Here is a 21,187-nt window from a genome sequence, read left to right as displayed (position 1 = left end):
CAGAAAATAGAAGTAAAACAAACCTTAGATTTAATTCATAGTTTACAAAGCCATGAAAATTCTGTCATAATTTACTCACCCTCATGTCCATCCAAACCTGTATTCATTATGCATTTCTGTCTTCTGTGGAGCATAAAAGCAGACATTTAAACAAAGCAGCATAATGAAGGGGACATGTTCTCATCACATCAAAAGCATGTGATGATTTATGTCCAACTTTACTAGAAACATTTAATATACTAGCATCTCTCTCTCTCTCTCTCTCTCTTTATACTTTCAGTTAAAAAAATTTACCATTGCGTTAATAGAGAAAAAATGGCCAATTTACCTGAATTCATGGTATTTAATCGAGAAAACAGTTTATGGCGCCAGTGCTTTTGTTCCGTGTTACTGTAACTTTGTAACATTGTTGATGATGACGCAGAGCGTCTCTCTCAGCACCTGTCAGTGCGCGCGCGGTCTGCCTCGTCCTGTGACGTGTGTGACATCTACGAGCAGTTCTGATGCTGGAGCCCATCAGAGATCATTCACCAGGACGCAGAGCTCTGCTTCACAAGGTAAGAGCCTGACATTACACATCCGTTCTTAATTTCGATCGACTGTTTAGTTAGTTTACGAGTTTATTGATCCTAAAACAGTAAAGGCTGTTTGTTTAAGAAAGACGCGTCAGTTTTGCGATACGAATAAAACACCTGTAGAACAATAGCTCGTCTGTATATTCTTTACATTCATGAACGTCTTAAAATGCGAATTTGGAAATACACTTTTATTTTACGTAAAAAGTTGATAAATATGTTCGAAATATCGATGTTGTGACGCTCAGAAAACATAAAAATGCATTTTATACAATGAAAACATCTGCAGAAAAACATCTAAATAAAATACTAAAATATTGTTATAGTACTTTGGAATAAGTTTTTATTATTTATAAAATAATCAGTAAAGACATTTTATTTTAAACTTTAATATTAAAAAAAAAAGTGTCAGTGTGGTATAACCAACATGCAGTAAGCCATTTTCTTGTCATTTGACAAGAAAGTGTAATCAGCTATTGCAAGGAAAATATTTAGTGTTCTTCAGATGACTGTTAAACCAATTATTTTTTTAAAGTGAATCGACTTATAAAATGTTCTCTATTTTAAAAAACAACAACTTGTTTTTCAGTATTATTTACAGATTTAAAAAAAAAATAAGTATTATGATTTTGCAAGCCTTTTGCGGTTTTATAAGAACTGTAATAACATTCATGTTTGTCACATCTTGTTCTCAGTCTCTCCCACAAATCGATTTGTTTTATCTTTATGGCTGTTTAGTGGTTCACCAGCAGTTGAGTCAATTCATGAATACTCCTATTAACATTAACACAAACAAATTCCCCTTGTTATTTCTCAATGAATTATGAGACAGTCTGGCTCCAAAGAGACCAACAAGTGTAGCCCACATTCTACAGATTGAAAAGCCTGCTTGTTGAGCCCATGCAGTGACAGAATGTTCTTACAGAGCAAAATAGGTGCATACAGAGGGTCCACTTAAATACAGGCAAAAGTGCTGAGAAGGAACAGCTGGTTAAACAAATAATGGGGGCCAAGAGTGTGTAAAAGTTTAAATTAATAACGCATGGCTTTATTTTACACATGAATGAAGCACTCAGTATTGCATGGAGTACTGAGTTTGCCATTTCTCGGTTTGGAGCAAGATAAAACCTGAGCTTCAGTGAGCCACCATGGTGAAACTTGACCAACTTTCTTACCCCAGTGTAAACAGACAGACCTGAAGCTGAAACAGCAGTCATATATTCATGTCATACTACATACTTTGTTCTCCATCTGCCTGGTCTTAAAGTTGGTACCACCATTGTTTCAGCAGACACTGGGATTCTTTATAAATAGCTGGTTAACATAATGCATGTTGCCTGGTTTGCTATTTAGCAGTGGTTAATCAGATCTGTCTGGTAGCTTTTTGGCTGCTGATCTCAAGGTCATGTCACCAGCTTTCTCAAAGATGCGTCTATTGTTCTGTGATAACCATGGCTGAACTCTTACCTTTTCCTCTCATGGTTTGTAGAACACATTAAACCAGCCAGTTTTCCAAGTGACCTTTCATCCTTATTCTCCACAGTGCTGTGATGTAGAGGAGGGTGGCCTGGGGCGATGCAATTCATTTCACCCCTGGTCTCCTCTAGGTTAATGTGTTGCATCACTCAAAGAGTCTGTTTTTTATCTCATTAAATGTTCATTTCATGCTTAGACAAGTGTCGTTAATTAGATTTCAGTAAAACTCAACTTGCACAGACTGATCTTAAAATATATATTTCTTTTGTCTCAAGATGCACACCATGTTTTTTTTTTAAAGGCACATTTATTTATTTATTCATACTTAAATGTCCTAATTGAACTATGGCCTAATCCTGGCTAAGTCTACGCCCTGTCTGTGAATCCAGGCCTATTAGTTTTAAGCAGGACCTTAATTTCTAGTGAAGGGTACATTGTCTTTTAAAAGGTTAGTTGACAACAGGCACTCTAAAAAATAGCACACATTTAAGACTGAATTGTAATACATACTAAAACACTGAGACTGCATAAAATGCTATTTGGCCAGAGACAATTGCAGGCTGACCTTTGTTAAGGATGCTTTCAATAGCATATTTCAGTTTTAATACATATTTTAATATGCTTCATTACTTGTAAAAGGGAACACATGCAGTCTGTTGCAGTATTTTCACCACTCTTTCTGAATTGATCATTAATCCATTTGGAGATGCAGATAGCAGGTCTAACACTAAGATGTGGGATAATATCCGGATAATGAGGCAGTGTGTGTATTGGTTAAAGAGAGACAGTTGTAGTTTATGCATAAGCACTGAGGAATCTTTGTGTGTGCTAAGGTGGTGCGAGGGTGACGTCAAAACCCTCAGTACTTTAATGAGGTGGACCAGCATGAACCCACCCCATGTACAAAAAATATTCTCTTATATATAACACTTTATTTGTAGTACAGAATATTTAGCTTTCAAATAAAATATAAATCATACCAAACAGTTTGATATATGAAAAAAAAAAGCCACAACAATTTTCTGACCAGTGTGGAACACAAATTGTTGGAAGGCATGAATGAATGCTGTAGAACAGGCTAGAAAAACTATGTTCACAAATGTAGCAGAAATTGATATAGAAATAAATTAAAAAAACCTTCATTGTTTGGCTCCCAATTACATACACTCACTCAAGATGAGGACTGAAATCATATGAGTGGCCTAGACGAGTTGTTTAGTTGGCTGCCATGTCAAGATCATGTGACCAGAAAACTACACCTGTAAATAGGATCTAAAATGGCATTAGTAACCAAAAATTTGCGTGAAACTACATCATCACCAGTAGGTTCCAGTACAAAGTCCAAGACCACGATGCTTAATGCATCTTTAAAGATGACCTTATAATGAGTATGTTCATCTGTCAATGTACAGAAGAGAACATGCGATAAATTGAATAACTTCTTACATTATGTACAGAAGATTGTCATTTGCCAAAAATCACACACACACACACACACACACACACACAAAACAACTCAGAAAGACTGTGTATTATTCAGAACAGAGAATCTCCTTGTTCATTATGAATGGCTGAACTATTTTCTGACATTTGCATATTTTCTCAAAATAAAGTTTTGTCAAATAAACTGAAACATTAGAATATGTTTTAATAGAGAACAAGGAACTCTATATAACCCCGCTCTATAACCCAGAATACAATACATATACATATATAATCTCACTTACCATCATGGCATTCAAATTCCACTCATACAAGTTTGTAACAACATGAAGGTGAATAAGCAATGAATCAGGTCCATTATTTGTCCAATTCATAGAATGTAAAACAAAAATGCTACAAAACCATGCCTATGTGTAGTAATATAAGACAAATATGCTACATATGGCACAAGTAACAAATGAACTTGACTTAGGAACGGAGTCTGTGAAATGAACTCTACTGGGTGCTTGCAGAGAGTGTAGGTCGAATACACGCCTGACCCCTAGAGAAAACACATGGAAAGATTTTAGATGTTATGACATGGCTCTTTAAGTTTTTGGGAGTGGTGCTGTGAATGCTGAAGACTGCGTAATGGCCCATCCAATTAACCCGTCACTGGGGCCCGTCTTAGGCATGTTAGTGCACTAAATCTCCAGAAGTGTCAGTAGGTCTTTCGGCACTGTTTAGAAATACTTATAGTTAATTTGTCTGGAAAAATAAAAGCACAAGTTGAAGCTGAAAATCCAATCATTGTTGCCTGAAAACAAAATCTACACAATTTTTCATCACATTCATTGTGGCTCTAAGTATTTAAACTAAACGAAATAATTTTTTTGCATAAAACTGTCCCCTCAGTAACTTAAACAGGACTTCCTTTGAGCAGAGCCTGTGTGTCTGACAGAAAGTGGAAATAAATATAATCGACGTAAATGAGAGGCTTTAGGATCCCATTCATACACTGTCATCGGTCTGATGTCTAGTGTAGAGAGATGCCATGGCCTTCAAACATAGTGAATCATTTGAAGGGCGGAAACACTGCTCAGATGTTGTGGAGATTAAGGGTTATGGTGTGCTTTGTAGAATCAAACGTAAGCTTTAAACATGAGTCATTGACATCACAGGTTTACACTGCATCTATTTGTGTTGAACTGTTTTTGCATTCACCTGAAAATCACCACTGCCATCTACACAGGTCTACTGTGGGCTCAGTAGGTTACCACCTTAAGCCATTCAATTATGTCTGTATTTCCTGACAAGAATAATTACAGACAAATCCTCATCTAATGGGCACACTGTACATTCATCTCACAATGAAATTAGAGCATACTCTCTGATACTGCTATCAGGTTTTATTGAAAAGACATCTCTGTTCTGTAACTATAGATTAGACCTTAATTAAAATGGCCAAATATTGACAGACTAAACTGGCTGGCTTATATATATTGGTTCATAAATTCTAAAAATGCTGTTTTTTTATTATGACCAACTGGTATTATATTTAGCATTTGTTGAAATCAAGTTGACTTGCGTAATGCATGATCACTGAAATCTATATATATGTTTGGCACTTGCTGAATGAATAAGAGAGAGAAACACAAACACTGTCACATCTGGAGATCTACTTCCAATCAAGGAAAGGAATAGCCCTCAACATATTGCAGAGTGATTGGCAATGACTACTCAAATCAACCACTTAAGGGATTATGTTTTGGAACAAGGGAATAGGGTCAAAGGGAAATTAGGTAAATGAGGATTGGAAAGTCTGCAGAACTGCTGGGACAATCTGTGCTCAAGTTAAACAAGCATGTCCCATGTTCAAATTGTTGACAAGTTATTTTTTTCCTTCACAAATTATGCCATGCTTATCAGGGTTGCCAACTCTCACGCTGGCATGACACTCACACTTGGACTTTAACGTGAGATTGATGCTGAAAGCATGAGTGTCACGCCACATGCGTGAAAGTTGGCAACCCTGTGCTAATCCAATCATATTCCACTGCACTTAAGAGTCTGCAAGTGTCCTGGTGGTCAAGCAACTATTATACTGCTTAAAGACCTCGAACTTGACTACTCAAAAAGTGGCATTGTTAAGCAACGGCAACTTTATTTGATGTTTATCACAAAGATCAGGACTTAATGTCAAGGTGGTAACAGCAACCTGGCTTAAATGTCCAAAAACAAGAATAGTACACGGTTAAGAACATCAGAGTATTCACTGTTTACACTGGATTGTCTTTAAGCAAATTCAACAATCAAATTTGTAACCATTTCCTGGCAGCAAGAGATGTGAACAACGGGATACTTTTCACCCCAGTTGGAGAGTCGGAGCCTCTTCCCAGAAGATAAGTTCTCAAAGATAAGTTGTGCAAGACTAAAATTCTTGTGATGCTTTTGTAAATTAGCTGGTGGTCTGGCACCATTTCTAAACCATTGCTGTTTTCTGATCAACTGCAGTGTTTAGGACATTTATCCACATTTGAAACTAAAGGCATAGATTGTTTTCCCTGCGCTTGACCTCACTGTACACAATAAACTGTCACAAAGGAATGTGACTGGAAACAGTGCTCTCTGTCAACAGCACAATTAGTGTGGCTAAGAGTTAACGGTCTGTGTTTGGTTAACTCTCAGCCGGCAAAACAAAGCATGTTTGACAGTCATTACACTAAAAAGGCCTTAGGGTCATTTGGGTGGGAACAAATTCTTTTAGCTGAAACACTTGTGCCATAAAGTGGCCTCATTGAGCAATTTAGCATAGCAGAACCATTCAGCATCATCCAATTCCTGGAGATATTTTGGTTTGCATTTTGTCCATTTCACAACAGAGGACATGTTTTCCTTCTCCTGTAGGATATTATTTTATTTTGTCACAGTTGAGTGAGCACATTGTAGTGTGGTAACTTATCTATCACAGGAGAGGGCACTGCATCTGCAAGTCCTCACTGTTATCAGCGGTGGCTTCCTGGTATGCGTAATGACTGTTTGCAGGCTGGGTCTGGGGGGGTTGGAAACTCTGCAGAGCAGTTCTGCTGACTGCAGTAGAGAGGGACTACCTCAGTGCGTCAGCACTCTGAAATGAATGAAGAAAAAACGAATCAGTCAGATTGACTGCAGAGACAGAGGGAGAGAAGACTCTACACACTTTCTAATCTTGATCTTTTGCATAGCTGTCCTCACATGCGCTAGTGGCCAGGAGCACATGCTCTGTAAGATGGTAAGTCTTTTCTGAACTTGGAGTCTGTAGGGAGGCAATCTGTGCTTTAGAATTGTGCCAGCAAAGTTTTGTGCTAGTTTGTGCCATAGCGAGCATCGCGACTGCACTTTTCTCACAGTTCATTGCCTTTTAAGGTGAAGGGTAAAGGAAGCCCTGCAGCACTGGTGTTAATTGGGATTTATGCATGTGTGAAAAGTTTAACAGTCCTAGTTATTTATTTATGTACCTTGCATGAGTATCTTTCTGGGATATGTGGTGAAAAGGACACATTGTGCACTGATGTCTGTGTGACAGTACTGCACAGGGGAGTTACTGCAGATGGAAACGTGCAGGGGATCTGGTGCAAGTCACACAAAACCAAATTCTCTCACAAACTCCACAGAAAATGACTTGAGATTGTTTTAGTAAAGCCTAATAATATAACTCTAAAGAATGTCTCCTTATTGGATTGGAAGTACGGTAGATAAATTGTTTTGTTAAATGCATATTGTCTGACTGCCCCTTATTTTTGTGTTCTCATGTAGTGAAGTACTCCCCAACCCCCCCACCGGTGCTATAAATCAAGATGACCTTCCTTCTTTTCTTCCTCTTGGTCCTTTCCAAGAGCCGAGCTGACAGTTTTGAAGAGGCATACAGTGACCTGGAACACTACAGGACAATATACACCTCAGGTAAGAGATGGGAAAAGATGTGTTTGTGATTGTGAATGTACTGTCCCTAAATGGTGCTTCCCCCTCCAGCATTTCTTAACAGGGACACTTACCATAATTATCTCACCGGGTGTTGGCTTAGGTGATTCGAAACCCTCTGGTTCCCATCACAGAATGCAAAGTGGCTGATATTACTTACTACAAGTGTTAAATATTTGATAAGCTATTGGGGTTTAGTATTTTTTCATGCTGATATCTGATTATAGTAGTAATATCAACATCTTTTGTTGATCCTGGATCAATATTATTGTCCACAAATATAGACTTCACCCAATCCCTACCCCTAAACCTAACCCTACCCATAATTTATTCCTAAAATCAGTGGGAAATGATAGTTGATTAACAAGGGTGTAGAAGCACCTAACCCTAACTGAAAGCCTAAAAAAGATAACTGAAAGCCTGAAAAGATATATCTAAATTCTGAATGGTTGATTGAAATGTTGTTCTAGGATCAACAAGGATGTTGAACTTGGTGAAATCACGCTCGCCCTAGTAAGTTCAACTTTTGGTTGAAGTTTTGACAAAGAAAGTTCCTTAATTCCTGTAGCGTACTTATAGGTTGAATTTAACTAGAGTATGCAGCGTGTCTTTGTTGACGGGATAACTTTCCGGTTTTCAACAGATCCACAGATCCAACAGCGTGTTGATGAGAACTTGACAATCCCAAGTCTTTACTCAGATTTTTTGACTTTGAGATTTTGTCATCCTTCAGCCTTGTAATGTGAGGAAGTGTTTTATGTAGAAAAAAAAATTCCTCTAACATCTAACTATGCCAGCAGCCATTACTCTGCAGCCCTCACCTGGATGCCCACTGAAGCTAAGCAGAGTTGAGTGTGGTCAGAACCTAGATGTTAGAGCTCCTGGGAAAACTAGGTTGCTACTGAAAGAGGTGCTAGTGAGGCCAGCAGGGGATGCTCACCCTGTGGTCTGTGTGGGTTCCAGTGCCCTAGTATAGTGACTGGGACACTGCCTTCATTGGAAGAGCATACACAGACATTCTTATGTTTCTTTCATAAACATGCAGGGGAGTTTCCACTTCTCTGAAATCTAACAAACATTATGATTTATGTGTTTGCATAACCACAACAGCCTGCAGCAATAGACATGGATGAATTCAAGCTATCATCTTTGTGAAATGCCTCACGTTATTAAACACTGAACAATACAACAGGCCTTGGAGAAAATAAACTGATCAAAGACTATTAACTCAAGTTACATCTTTGACTGAAATCTGAATATATTTTTCTCTGACTTTTAGAAAATGGCCCCAGACTCTCAGTTGACACAGCACAACCCAAAGTAATCTCTCAACGTGGAGGCAACGCCACACTGCAGTGCAAGTTCAATCGGGATCCCTCATCTCCCCCAAATCCCAAAATGAGGATTAAATGGACTAAACTGACTTCAGACTATCTGAAGGAAATTGATGTGTTTGTAGCTATGGGCTTCCACAAAAAGAGCTATGGTCGATTCCATGGCCGTGTACACCTGCAGGATGCCAGCAAGAATGATGCCTCATTAGTTATCACTGACATCACTCTGGAGGATTATGGGAAATACAAGTGTGAAGTTATCGATGGCTTGGAGGATGATACTGCAGTTGTATCCCTTGACCTGGAAGGTAAAACATAGATTTACGTTGCTAACATATCTTGCTGGACTTTCCTGGTACCTCTAACAAACATTTAGCCATGCACCACCACAACGTCTCATAGGTTGTTTTAATTTTATGAAAATTTAGATGCTGGTGTGGTACTGTCTCATGTAAAACTAGATTGACTAGCAAGATTTCATGGGTCAAACAATTTAATCAGCAAAGTTGTAATGGTGAACACCATGACTAGGTACATCAACCAGGTAGGCCAGCACCCAACAATAATCTTTACTAAAACAATGTCTTTGACAGTTTTCATTTGGTTATATGAATATTTTGTCTACATATTCTGTTTCCTTAAAACATAACTTCTCAAGTTTTTAAGTTACTCTACAAAATGGCCACATGGATAAATCACATTTCTACAGCAACACTACCATTGTAAGACTGGGTTGTTGTTTTTTTCCAGAATAACACACATAACTCTATACACAGTTAACGCATCCTTGGCTGTTCCTCAAAGGCAATTAACTATGAGATAGCATTGTGCTGATTCACACTGTGTGCCATGTAAACACTATTCAATAGTCTTATAATGCAGAGTAGAACAATTTATAAATCTAGACCATCACTAAGATCCTGACATAAAAGCTATCATTCATGACCAAATAATGGAACTTTTATTTGGTCCTTGCTGTCTGCATTCTTGGCATCATTTCAGTTGCATGCAATAAATCAAAATTTTAATTCACTTTAGATGAAGCATTGGAGAAATCAATCTGGAATTTAATTATTGCCAGATTACACAGATTATTATCTTATCAGAGAGCATTTTAAGAATTTCTATTATGCAAAAATGCACTATCATTAATTTTTTGACTCTTCGGGTTCCTACAGGCATTGTGTTCCCATATTTTCCTCGACTGGGACGTTACAACCTGAACTTCGCTGATGCTGAGAAAGCTTGCCGAGACCAGGATGCCACTGTGGCATCTTTCGATCAGCTGTATGATGCATGGAGAGACGGGTTGGATTGGTGCAATGCAGGGTGGCTCAATGACGGATCGGTGCAATACCCCATCACCAAACCAAGAGAGCCATGTGGAGGCAAAAACACCATTCCTGGTGTGAGGAATTATGGGATGCGTGACAAGCAAAAGGAAAGATATGATGTCTTCTGTTTCACCTCTAACTACAAAGGTTTGTCCTCCCCACTATGTGATAAAAGGCATTTGAAATAGGCTAGCTTCTCCAAAAAAGTAAAGCAATTGATGTTATACATAATGTATGAAAAGAAAAAACAAACTGAGTTCAGCCATGCAAAGAATCTCCTTGTTTAATATTCTTAATGCATATTATTTGAAAGTAAACGCCTGTCCTCTTTCTCTTCTCCAGGACGTTTCTATTATCTGATACACCCTTTCAAACTTTCATATGATGAGGCAGTGCAGGCATGTCAAAAGGACGGTGCTCAGATCGCCAAAGTTGGGCAGATGTACGCAGCATGGAAGCTGCTGGGCTACGACCGCTGTGATGCAGGCTGGCTGGCAGACGGCAGCGTACGTTACCCAATCTCCAGACCACGCAGACGCTGCAGTCCCACGGAGGCTGCCGTCCGCTTCTCTGGTTTTCCAGACAAGAAGCACAAACTCTATGGCGTCTACTGCTACAAGAGTGACAACTGAGCGTACCAACTGTACAGCTCAAGAACTAAGTGTGATAATGTAAGGCGTTAGTTTGAGTGCATTAAAACTGTGACAAAGTCTCTAGATACTGTAATACAAAAGGATTTAAATATAAAATAAGTGATTGGTGTTAGTTTGAAGCAAAGATTCTGTAGAATTAGGCACCTCAGGCACCCTCTTCTCTCAAAATCAGAACTTTGCTACAAGACGTCAACAGGACAGGAAGAGTATTCATTGGGTGCCGCAGAAATTATAGCAACTGGTTCCAGGTCTGAATGTTCTAAAACAGTACAGCAGTGCTGAAGGAAGAGATATTTGGTGAGACTGCAGAAGAAATTCACACTGTACTCTTCCATTTAGCATGCAGTAGCTTGAGGGATGTTCTAGAACAGAATGATAGCAAAGCTTACATACTTTGAAATGATACCTTTGGGCACTTAGTTTATCATTCAAGAACATCATATTCCATATAAATAGCATGTTAAAAATATATTTTCTGTTAATAGGAAAACAAATTAGACGAAAGTCCTAAATACCATACAGTACAGCCATGGCATAATGAACCATTTTTTCTTTTGCCATCCTTACAGGGTGCTATATTGTATTATTTTCTAAAAGCATACCTTTTTAAATTTAGTTTTAGTATGGACCAAACTATGTTGAGTCATAAGTCGCATTGTTTTGTGATTTTTTTAAACTATTGAAATATACAAGTAGAGTGTTTATAAATGTATGTTAATTATATTTTTCTTGAAAATATGTGTTTATACAATGTCGCAAGACGTAATGTCAGAAATTCAGAGCTCCAATGTATTGACCTCGTCACTGTCAAACGTTATTTGTGTTCAGGAAGATGAAGAGATCTGTGGTTCATACCACAGACATTATAACAAAACCATTGTTTTTCCAAAAGTAAACCTTGGTTTGTTTTCTAGAACTAGTTATTTAGTATTTCTGATCGATTCATGAAACCACAGAAAACCTATCCTCAATCATAGCCCGTGGCAATGTTGGCAAATGGTAATACAAAATGTTATTAAAAATTTGTTTACTAGAGGAAGTTGTGTGAAAGAAAGCACACAGCCCATTTTCTAGCACATGTGATGAGTAGTTTTAGTCTATGCATGTTATGGTTTACTAATAGCAAGACAGGTGATAAAAAGACAACAGGTGTACTCAAAGATGCTGCAAACAATAATGGCTAAACAAAAAAAGTGCATAGTTAGCATGCTGCATTCAGTCGTTATTGTCTGCGAAGCAGTAGACCTTCAGAAAAACACGTCAAAGTCATGGCATTCGGAAAACAAACCATTAGAACAGACTGCCAAGCTAAGACAAAAACAACTTGATGTTTTAGGGTCAACACAGCAGGTTTAGAACTCAAGGTCAGGAGTTTTAGCCACTACATTAAATGACCAGCTACACCAAGAAAAAAGGAAAAATACACAAAGTTCTAAATATTGGCGGTTTTTCAAAATACAGTATTCACATTCATTTCATTATTCATTTGTTTTGACTCTGGCAACTGTACATGTGCCTTGTTTACAAAACTTCAATTGAATGTCTTTACATTCAACATTCAAAATGTCTTTACAAAGAATGTTAACATTTTCACCCTTGTTTTGTGTACATAAAATATAATTAAAGGGATATTTTGACTGTATCAATGTGGGAAAAAACCTTGACACAAAAAATAAACAATCAGTCAAATACATATTTGGTTTGGTTGGTTTTAGAAAAGCACACTGAGAAATTATATAAAAATAACTAGTCTAGTTTTAACAGTCTGTGACATTACACACACACTCGGCCAAAATAAAGAAATCTCAAGGAAAATAGAAATCAGGTTGTCCTCAGAATTAAAAGCCCAAGATCATACATATGGCAGGCTAAACGTTGCATATCTCAAAAACTGTTATGTTCTAATCATATCTTTCAAACCAAACAAAATCTGACAATGATGGTATCACAAACATTGCTTCATTCACAACAACCCCTTAACAGTAGATTGACCAGACATCCCTGGTTTTGTGTCCTGTTACCTGAAATGTCCCCTTTGTGAGCTATACTGATTACTAGCCACACGCTACTACTTTGACATGAAGAACTTGGACTAGAGCAGAATGAGAGCACTATTTTCTATTATCATCAATTATCAAGAGAGACACACCATTTTGGTTTCAGGGTAGTTACATACTAACTATATACATGTTAAAACAAAGTAATACTGTTTGTGTGCACGTACTGTATAATAAGATGGGATTTCTTTGCACATGGTATTAAATATTCATCTTTATTCAACTTTCGCCTTCACAACATAACGATATGAATAGTAATATTAATAAAAATAAAAATATATAAAAATAAATTAAACAATTACACCTATAGAAAGCACATACTTTGTGGTCAAAATTAGCCTAAGATGCAAAATAATAAGCCTGAGTAAAGATCCATTTCCAAAAGCATAAACATAACTTGGAAAAAAAAACATTTAAAAAGTTGTAATTACTCAGTTTGTGAAAACTTTAAATACAGTCAGAAACTGTTACAATTCTTTGATGAATACAGTTTTATTTATCATATGTTCTTATTTATATTGATTTATTTTAAATCATTTATTTACATTTATTTATTTATCTGTTATAAAACTGTTTACTATTTGCAATAGTTAGGCTACTTTTATATTGTGATTTTTGAAGAATTGTAGTCCTATTAAAAACCTAGGGTAAGTTTGATTCTTTAACATCATTGTAATTACTAATAATGATATTAATATCGAATCCAAAACAATTAAAAATCATACATAAATATATTGTCCCTGTTTTTTAATTAATAATATATTGATCACTGAACTAGGAAAAGTCCCCGGTTTTTATTTCAGAAATCTGGTTACCTTACTTAACAGATAACTTTCTGTAAATAAACAGGCAACTGCATGGTTTAACTAAAAGGCGGGACATACATAAGTATACCTGCCATATAAGTGTTTTCTCAAATTTACATACAGCTTTCTTTAAGGATACTCACTGGTATATTTCTTTTTACCATTTTATTGGACAAAAATGTGCATACACTCCTAACGTACAAAAATATTCAATCAAGAAGAGTCAAAAATACTTTTAGTCCATTTTCAAAGACGAAATGAAGCAACTAAAAGTTTGGTCAGTTTTAGCTGATACAGAACTAGCTGACTAGCTCATACAGAAAGCTAGCCTAAAAGCAAACAGACATGGACTAATACCACAAAAATACAATTTCATGGGTCTAAAGATGGCCATTGTCGCCTTAGACATATAAATACCTAGACGCCTCATTGGCCGCTTTGAGCCGTTGCTGCGATACATCAACGCGTCCGCCATATTAGTGAGGGCAAGACTGCCTTAAAACAAATGAAAGTAAACGGGGGAGCTGCGGTTTTTACTGAATAAAAACACCATAACGTTCTCACTTACCAACCAATTTCAGAGGATAAAAAACAGTTAAAGGGGGGGTTGAAATGCTATTTCATGCATACTGAGTTTTTTACACTGTTAAAGAGTTGGATTCCCATGCTAAACATGGACAAAGTTTCAAAAATTAAGTTGTACGTTTGAAGGAGTATTTTTGTTCCAAAAAAACCTCTTCCGGTTTGTCACAAGTTTCGGAAAGTTTTTTTCGAGTATGGGTCTGTGTGACGTTAAATGGAGCGGAATTTCCTTATATGGGTCCTGAGGACACTTCTGCCGGAAGAGCGCGCGCTCCCATATAGCAGAGCACTGAGAGCACAACAGACATTCACTGATCAGAGCGAGAGCGTCGGAAAAGTCACAAAAGGAATGTGTTTTTGGTTGCCAGGGCAAGACTAACCTGCACAGATTACCAAAATAGAAACAGCATTAAGGGACCAGTGGATGGAGTTTATTTTTACAGAGCATCAACGGAGTTGTGCAAGTGTTTGTGTTTGTTCCCTGCATTTCGAAGATGCTTGTTTTACAAACAAGGCCCAGGTTGACGCTGGATTTGCACATCGTTTATTTCTTAAGGATAATGCAATCCCAACAAAAAAGGGTCACGATCGTGTGTTGGAACCGCATGAGGTGAGTAAAACGGCTTCAAATATCTCTGTGTTGTTAACTTAGCTATCAGCGCGTAAGCACATCAAGTAAACAACATGAGATGTTGTCATCAAACTGCACTTTCCACATGTACAGCTTAAAAAAAAAAAAAGACGACATAAAGTGGAACATTTTCCAAAACCGCTAAGCAAATATGTAAATTTTCAGTACATACCACATAGAGACGCCTTTGCTGATGCTGCTCTTGTTAAATTTCAGCCTCTGGATCTGTGTCACAGCTTCCAAACGCTCTCAACACAAAAGCCTACTGGCGCTCGTGATTCTTTAGCTCCGCCCACACGTCACGCCTCTAGGCGCTTGTGTTTTTCCGGGAAAAATTGGTACAGACTATCTTTCTCTTATAAATATAATAAAAATAAAGACTTTTTGGAGTTATGAAGGATGCAGTACTACTCTATAGGTACTCAAGATTAACAGGATATTGAGTGAAAACGAGCATTTCTTTCTCTGTGTTCAATCGCAACATTTTTCTTTCTTTTTTTTCCTCTCTTTTTTCTGTCTCAGGTCAGAACACAGCCCATTCCCTTTGAAGTACTGGGATAAAACCTAAATAATACATCTTTAAACACTAATAATTTACTATTGTTGAGAAAATTTAATAAAACAAGTAAATACAAATCACACTTGAAGTCTGCTTTTCATTTTGATAGCACTTTAGCCTATAGAAGAATACAACAAATAATAACACATGTAACTGATGAGGCTATGGATCCAGTGAAAATGAAAATATGCACTGATACAGTGCACAGTAGAAACATAGTAAAAGTGATATGTTAGATTAAAAAGTATATGTAGTACAACTTAAAGTAAAGTGAATAATATGAAAAGCGAGGACAACGGTACAATAACATATGAGATATAATAGATTTATTAAATTAAATTAGTATGGACCAAACTATGTTGAGTCATAAGTCGCATTGTTTTGTGATTTTTTTAAACTATTGAAATATACAAGTAGAGTGTTTATAAATGTATGTTAATTATATTTTTCTTGAAAATATGTGTTTATACAATGTCGCAAGACGTAATGTCAGAAATTCAGAGCTCCAATGTATTGACCTCGTCACTGTCAAACGTTATTTGTGTTCAGGAAGATGAAGAGATCTGTGGTTCATACCACAGACATTATAACAAAACCATTGTTTTTCCAAAAGTAAACCTTGGTTTGTTTTCTAGAACTAGTTATTTAGTATTTCTGATCGATTCATGAAACCACAGAAAACCTATCCTCAATCATAGCCCGTGGCAATGTTGGCAAATGGTAATACAAAATGTTATTAAAAATTTGTTTACTAGAGGAAGTTGTGTGAAAGAAATTAAATTCTATGTATATTATGAATAATACCATAATAAATAACTGAACAACAATAGGTTAATAATAGCAAGAAGAATATGTAATATAAAGGGTGGAATAATACAGAATAGATAAAAATGAAGAATAAATTGATAGTAAAACAAAGAGTAAAATAAAAAAAAATTGAAATGTAATTTTAAAATACTAATTATTACAGACAACTAATGACAACACAAAAATATTGTGGACATGAGTTCCAAATTGTGTTTAATTAATGAGCTCCTTAAGTATAATATATACATGTACTCACACACACACACACACACACACACACACACACACACACACACACACACACACATACATACATACACTGAAAATAATGACTTTGTGGTGTGGTAAAATCTATTACATTAATTAATGTAATTTATACATTGTAAAATCAAGATTAAGTTGGAACTATAATATCTTAAGTAAAAATTACACTATTTATTCATGTAATAACATAACTGAGAAGAAAGAGTAAATTGTATTATATATTTACAAGTACTATTTAATGTTTTATGGTCACAGCACATTCACCTAAAAATACTAAGTAAATGTTAATCTGAAAAGCTAAGTGCGTTTGAATCCGCGCGGTTTTTTTTTTTTTTTTTTTTTTTAAACAAGATCCTTCTGGCAGTGGCAGAGACGGTTGGTTTGGTTTGGGCGGTCACTTTTGGCTGACTTATCTTCGGTAAGTTTTGACTTTTCTACTTTAGATTTGTGATAACAACTATGTGTTCATTTTCATGGTTTGATTATTGCATAGACGTTACGGTTCAAAATTATCTGAACGTAAGTTTTAATCACGCCATTATCCACTTCTATAAAGTTGAGACTGATGGTTAGTCAAAACTAAATGTAGTTAGCCGCGTTCTTGTAGAAAAAGTCACCAAGTCTGGTTAACTTCAGAGTAATTTAATGTTAGCTGGCCGTGATTAAATTCAAACTGTCATGCGTTATGTAAGGAAATCGATGTAACGTAACATTAACGTGCTGACTGCCTGTGTGTGTCCTATCTAATGTTAGCCTTATTTAAAAGTGTCTAACGTTAACGTTAGTCGTTTTAAATCCACTGAAAATTTCGCAGCAAGTAACGTTAGCTTATCAAAGTCTGCATCAAAGAAGGAACGTTTGGAAAAATGCAGTAACGTTACCATGGCAGGTGAACTTCGCTACTAATTACGTTAAACATTGATGTGTAGCAGCAAGTGCTTGTATGAATTCAGTCATTTTATTTTAATAAGCTAGCGGTATGAAGGTACGGTCATCAAATCCTAACGTTAGACCACAGCCTTTCACGGCTTAAGTGAGGGAGGTTAGCATCAGTAGCTTCATCCATGTGAATCTCCGTCTAGGAGATGAAGCAAGAACCGTTATCTTTGAACGCAATGGGCGGCAAGCGTCTACGCCTCGTTGCCATGCCAATTCATTTTCAGGCACAAACTCGTAACAAGTTCATTGCTGTATTAAAAGCAATTAAAACAAAATGTAAATGAGATCTCAATGACACAATTAGTTTCTCTCAACAGGTAAAAGAACAGTACAGGAGTGCGTGCGATATCTATCTGGTCTGACACGGCAACATTCAAATATTTGTAATAATACTATAATATTGCTGTTCTTATTTCTCAAACTTACACACCAAGGAATCTTTTCAAAAAATGTCTAACAAATATATAAAAATGTGACAAATAGATAAGTAAATGCATGTTTTTGACAGGTCATAAAACTGTAATGGATTGGAATATATATATATATATATATATATATATATATATATATATATATATATATATATATATATATATATATATAAAATTTTATTTTTAAAAACTTAAATTTAACTTGTTAAAATCTGCAGAATACTGCACACAAGACAAACTGCATGCAGGTATATATGCAGAACAGCTCCTCCTGCTTGTAATTCACACAGTATTGACACATTATCAATCTGTTCACAGTACCAAAGCAGACGTGAAACTGTCATCCGCAGCCTTATCCTGTACCTCAGTGAGAAAGAAGAGCTTTTTGAAGATTGCCTGGTAAAGCATGATTTTTTTTTTGTCATAAAAATCATTTTTAAGCGCAAGTGAAAAAGTAAGACACAAACATGAAGATTTTCCACTCAGCAATTGTCCAAATTATGTGCAGTCACAACTTAAACGTAGTCTGGATATTAAAAAGGGTTTCCTGGCACTGTAAAGGTACAGAGCCACACAATGTATGGTTTCGCACAACATTCATTTTATGGGTACAATCTGTGAATTGCATCTGTCTTGCGCAATGTTCTACTAACTTTTTTACTTATGTTGACTCAAGGTAAAACACATTATACTGAATTTAACAATGTGAGTTATGTTAAGTAATTTTTAGCGAGCATGTTTGTTCTGCATTGATAATTAATCTCTTTTGTATTTGTGTCTCAATAGAATTGTGTTCTTTCTTTTTTATAAACTGTATGCAGGAGGACACTTGTAGTGATGCCGCTGAACACACCCTTAAGATACTGGTCATCCATGGTGCTGATCAAGAGGATCCAGTCGATGTGTCCATCATGCGGCAGTACTGCTAAAGCTTGCACACTGCTGATGGGGCTTATTTATGCCCTCAACCTGGCATACACCCCAACACTGCTACACCTTTGAGGTGTTCCAGAAACATTTCCTGGACCTGGATGGTGTTAAGATGTCCCCAAAAGTGCAATCTTTATAGTTGAAGTTGCTCTCTTAAATGCTATCAACATGGTACATGCTGTACAATCGAAGCTGTTGGTAGACTCCAAGTTACATCTCCAGTTCAAATATTTTTTACAAAATCTTGACTAATTTTTACTTCTTGAAATGTTTTAATGTGTTAAGGTTTTAAGAGCATAAGGAGCACTTAGTATCGGTTTGAATGTTGTTATTGCATTAAAGGGTTAGTTCACCCAAAAATCAAAATTAGGTCATTAATAACTTACCCTCATGTTGTTCCAAACCTGTAAGACCTCCGTTTATCTTCAGAACACAGTTTAAAATATTTTAGATTTAGTCCGCTCTCAGACTAGGACTTTATTCATCATTGTCTTCTCTTCCGTGTCTGTTTTGAGAGAGTTCAAAACAAAGCAGTTTGTGATATCCGGTTCGCGAACGAATCATTCGATGTAACCGGATCTTTTTGAACCAGTTCACCAAATCGAACTGAATCATTTGAAATGGTTCGCATCTCCAATACACATTAATCCAAATGAAATCAAATGACTTAAACTGTTAACTGATGAGTCAGTCTTCTGTTTGTTATCTAGCTTGGCTTGGTGTTAATCTTCAGTTCTCTCTTCACATCAGTTCAGTCAGTCACTGTTTGAGTAAATGAATTACTCCGGGATATTGGTTTGTTTGAACTCAGAGGGAGTGTCAGACACATTAAAAAAGTGAACAGCTTAAGTCATTTGTGGATTAATGCATTTTGGAGACGCGAACCGTTTAACTCGATTCAGTTCGATTTGGTGAACTGGTTCAAAAAGATCCGGTTACATCTAATGATTCGTTCACGAACCGGATATCACAAACTGCTTTGTTTTGAACTCTCTCTCACAACAGACACGGAAGAGAAGACAATGCTAAATAAAGTGGTAGTTTTTGCTATTTTTGGACCAAAATGTATTTTCGATGCTTCAAAATATTCTAACTGACCCTCTGATGTCACATGGACTACTTTGATGATGTTTTTCTTACCTTTCTGGACATGGACAGTAGACCGTACACACAGCTTCAATGGAGGGACCGAGAGCTCTCGGACTAAATCTAAAATATCTTAAACTGTGTTCCCATAATAAACGGTTTGGACTTGTTTGGAATGACATGAGGGTGAGTTATTAATTACATAAATTTAGATTTTTGTGTGAACTATCCCTTCACCTATTTGAGAAAATATAATCCCAGATATGTGTTGGATGGAGTAAAATGGATTTTCCTTTTCTTTAGGGGAAATTGTTGGTTAATTCTTATTGTAAATGATCCGAGAGGTTACTGAATGTACCTTAACTACTTATCAGTTGATGTGAATATGTGAATGTTGACATAATAAACTGTTAAACTTTATTGAATTTATTTGTGATTTGTGAGAAAAGTATTTGATGCAGAGAAAATAACTACATTTATTTGGTAACACTGAAACAAATTATGTAACAGTTACATAATAATAGTGAGTAATAAAAATTCATTAAACTAAGTAATTCAAAATGTTAAATGGACAGTCTAAAATCTACTTAATTAATTCATAACAGTAAATATAACAGATTTATAAAATTTACTTGATATTTTCACATTTTAAAATTAAATTTACTTAATTACTTTTAATAAATAGAACCTGCTAGGTTAAATATAATTAAGTAACATTTACTTAATGTCTTCACAAATGTTACATTTAGAGTTAAGTAAATTTCACTTGATACTGGCAAGTAAGTTGTACTTGATATTACAGCAGTAAAATTTACTAAGAAAAATTGAGTGCAAATTGTTACAATGATTTTATCAAGTAAATCCTACAAGTTGTTTTTATCAGTGTACATATATATATATATATATATATATATATATATATATATATATATATATATATAATAGAAAATCCTCTGAATCAATCTCAGCTCAAGAAACACATTTTATTTAAGTAGGGGTGTGACGGTTAGTATATAACCTTGAGACCGGCGGTTATAGTTGAACACCGTCATTAGAACTCTATAACCGCCAAAACCGTGTCACTAAAATATTTTTTACAAACATTTTTTATCAAAAATTATTTTCATTTTTTAGATAGGATCATCAGATGCGCAATATATCGGGAGACATGGAAGTTTTGTAAATCGTCAGACATGATATTTACCACTTCATTACATTTTGCTTTGTAGAAAACCTTTCTTAAAAACGAATTTCGTTTTGAACAAATTTTATCTTAATTTTAATAGATGTTTCATCAACCAATTGCATGTATTTTAATAAATAAAAAGCAAATATAGCAGA

At 35.9% G+C, this 21,187-nt stretch overlaps 1 protein-coding gene across 3 annotated transcripts; it reads left to right on the top strand.

Annotated features, from left to right (window-relative positions):
• The first annotated feature begins 443 nt into the window (after window positions 1–443).
• hapln1b (hyaluronan and proteoglycan link protein 1b) lies at window positions 444–16,155 on the top strand. Of its 3 annotated transcripts, XR_008185379.1 has the most exons (6): window positions 5,685–6,744; window positions 7,269–7,415; window positions 8,713–9,075; window positions 9,946–10,248; window positions 10,444–11,645; window positions 16,003–16,155. XR_008185379.1 is itself a non-coding variant. In XM_052607384.1 (5 exons), exons 2-5 carry the CDS (start codon window positions 7,310–7,312, stop codon window positions 10,731–10,733), a joined length of 1,062 nt encoding a protein of 353 aa, XP_052463344.1. In that variant the 5' UTR covers window positions 444–557; window positions 7,269–7,309; the 3' UTR covers window positions 10,734–12,447. The 3 variants fall into 3 exon arrangements, 2 of the variants coding, with proteins under 2 accessions (XP_052463344.1, XP_052463342.1); XM_052607384.1 differs by lacking the exons at window positions 5,685–6,744; window positions 16,003–16,155 and adding an exon at window positions 444–557 and having other exon boundaries at window positions 10,444–12,447; XM_052607382.1 differs by lacking the exon at window positions 16,003–16,155 and having other exon boundaries at window positions 10,444–12,447.
• Window positions 16,156–21,187: the final 5,032 nt, after the last annotated feature.

The sequence above is a fragment of the Carassius gibelio genome, chromosome A10 (genome assembly GCF_023724105.1).
Source record: "Carassius gibelio isolate Cgi1373 ecotype wild population from Czech Republic chromosome A10, carGib1.2-hapl.c, whole genome shotgun sequence".
Taxonomy (NCBI): Eukaryota; Metazoa; Chordata; class Actinopteri; order Cypriniformes; family Cyprinidae; genus Carassius; species Carassius gibelio.
The sequence above is the reverse complement of the archived record's forward strand: the minus strand, read 5'-3'. Positions and strand labels throughout refer to the sequence as shown.

Bases quoted from the DNA above. Each gene is read 5' to 3' on its own strand.
- hapln1b (XM_052607384.1), top strand. From the start codon at position 7,310: ATGACCTTCCTTCTTTTCTTCCTCTTGGTCCTTTCCAAGAGCCGAGCT. The intron at 9,076-9,945 runs GTAAAACATAGA...GGGTTCCTACAG, and splicing joins TGTATCCCTTGACCTGGAAG to GCATTGTGTTCCCATATTTT. The intron at 10,249-10,443 runs GTTTGTCCTCCC...TCTCTTCTCCAG, and splicing joins TTTCACCTCTAACTACAAAG to GACGTTTCTATTATCTGATA.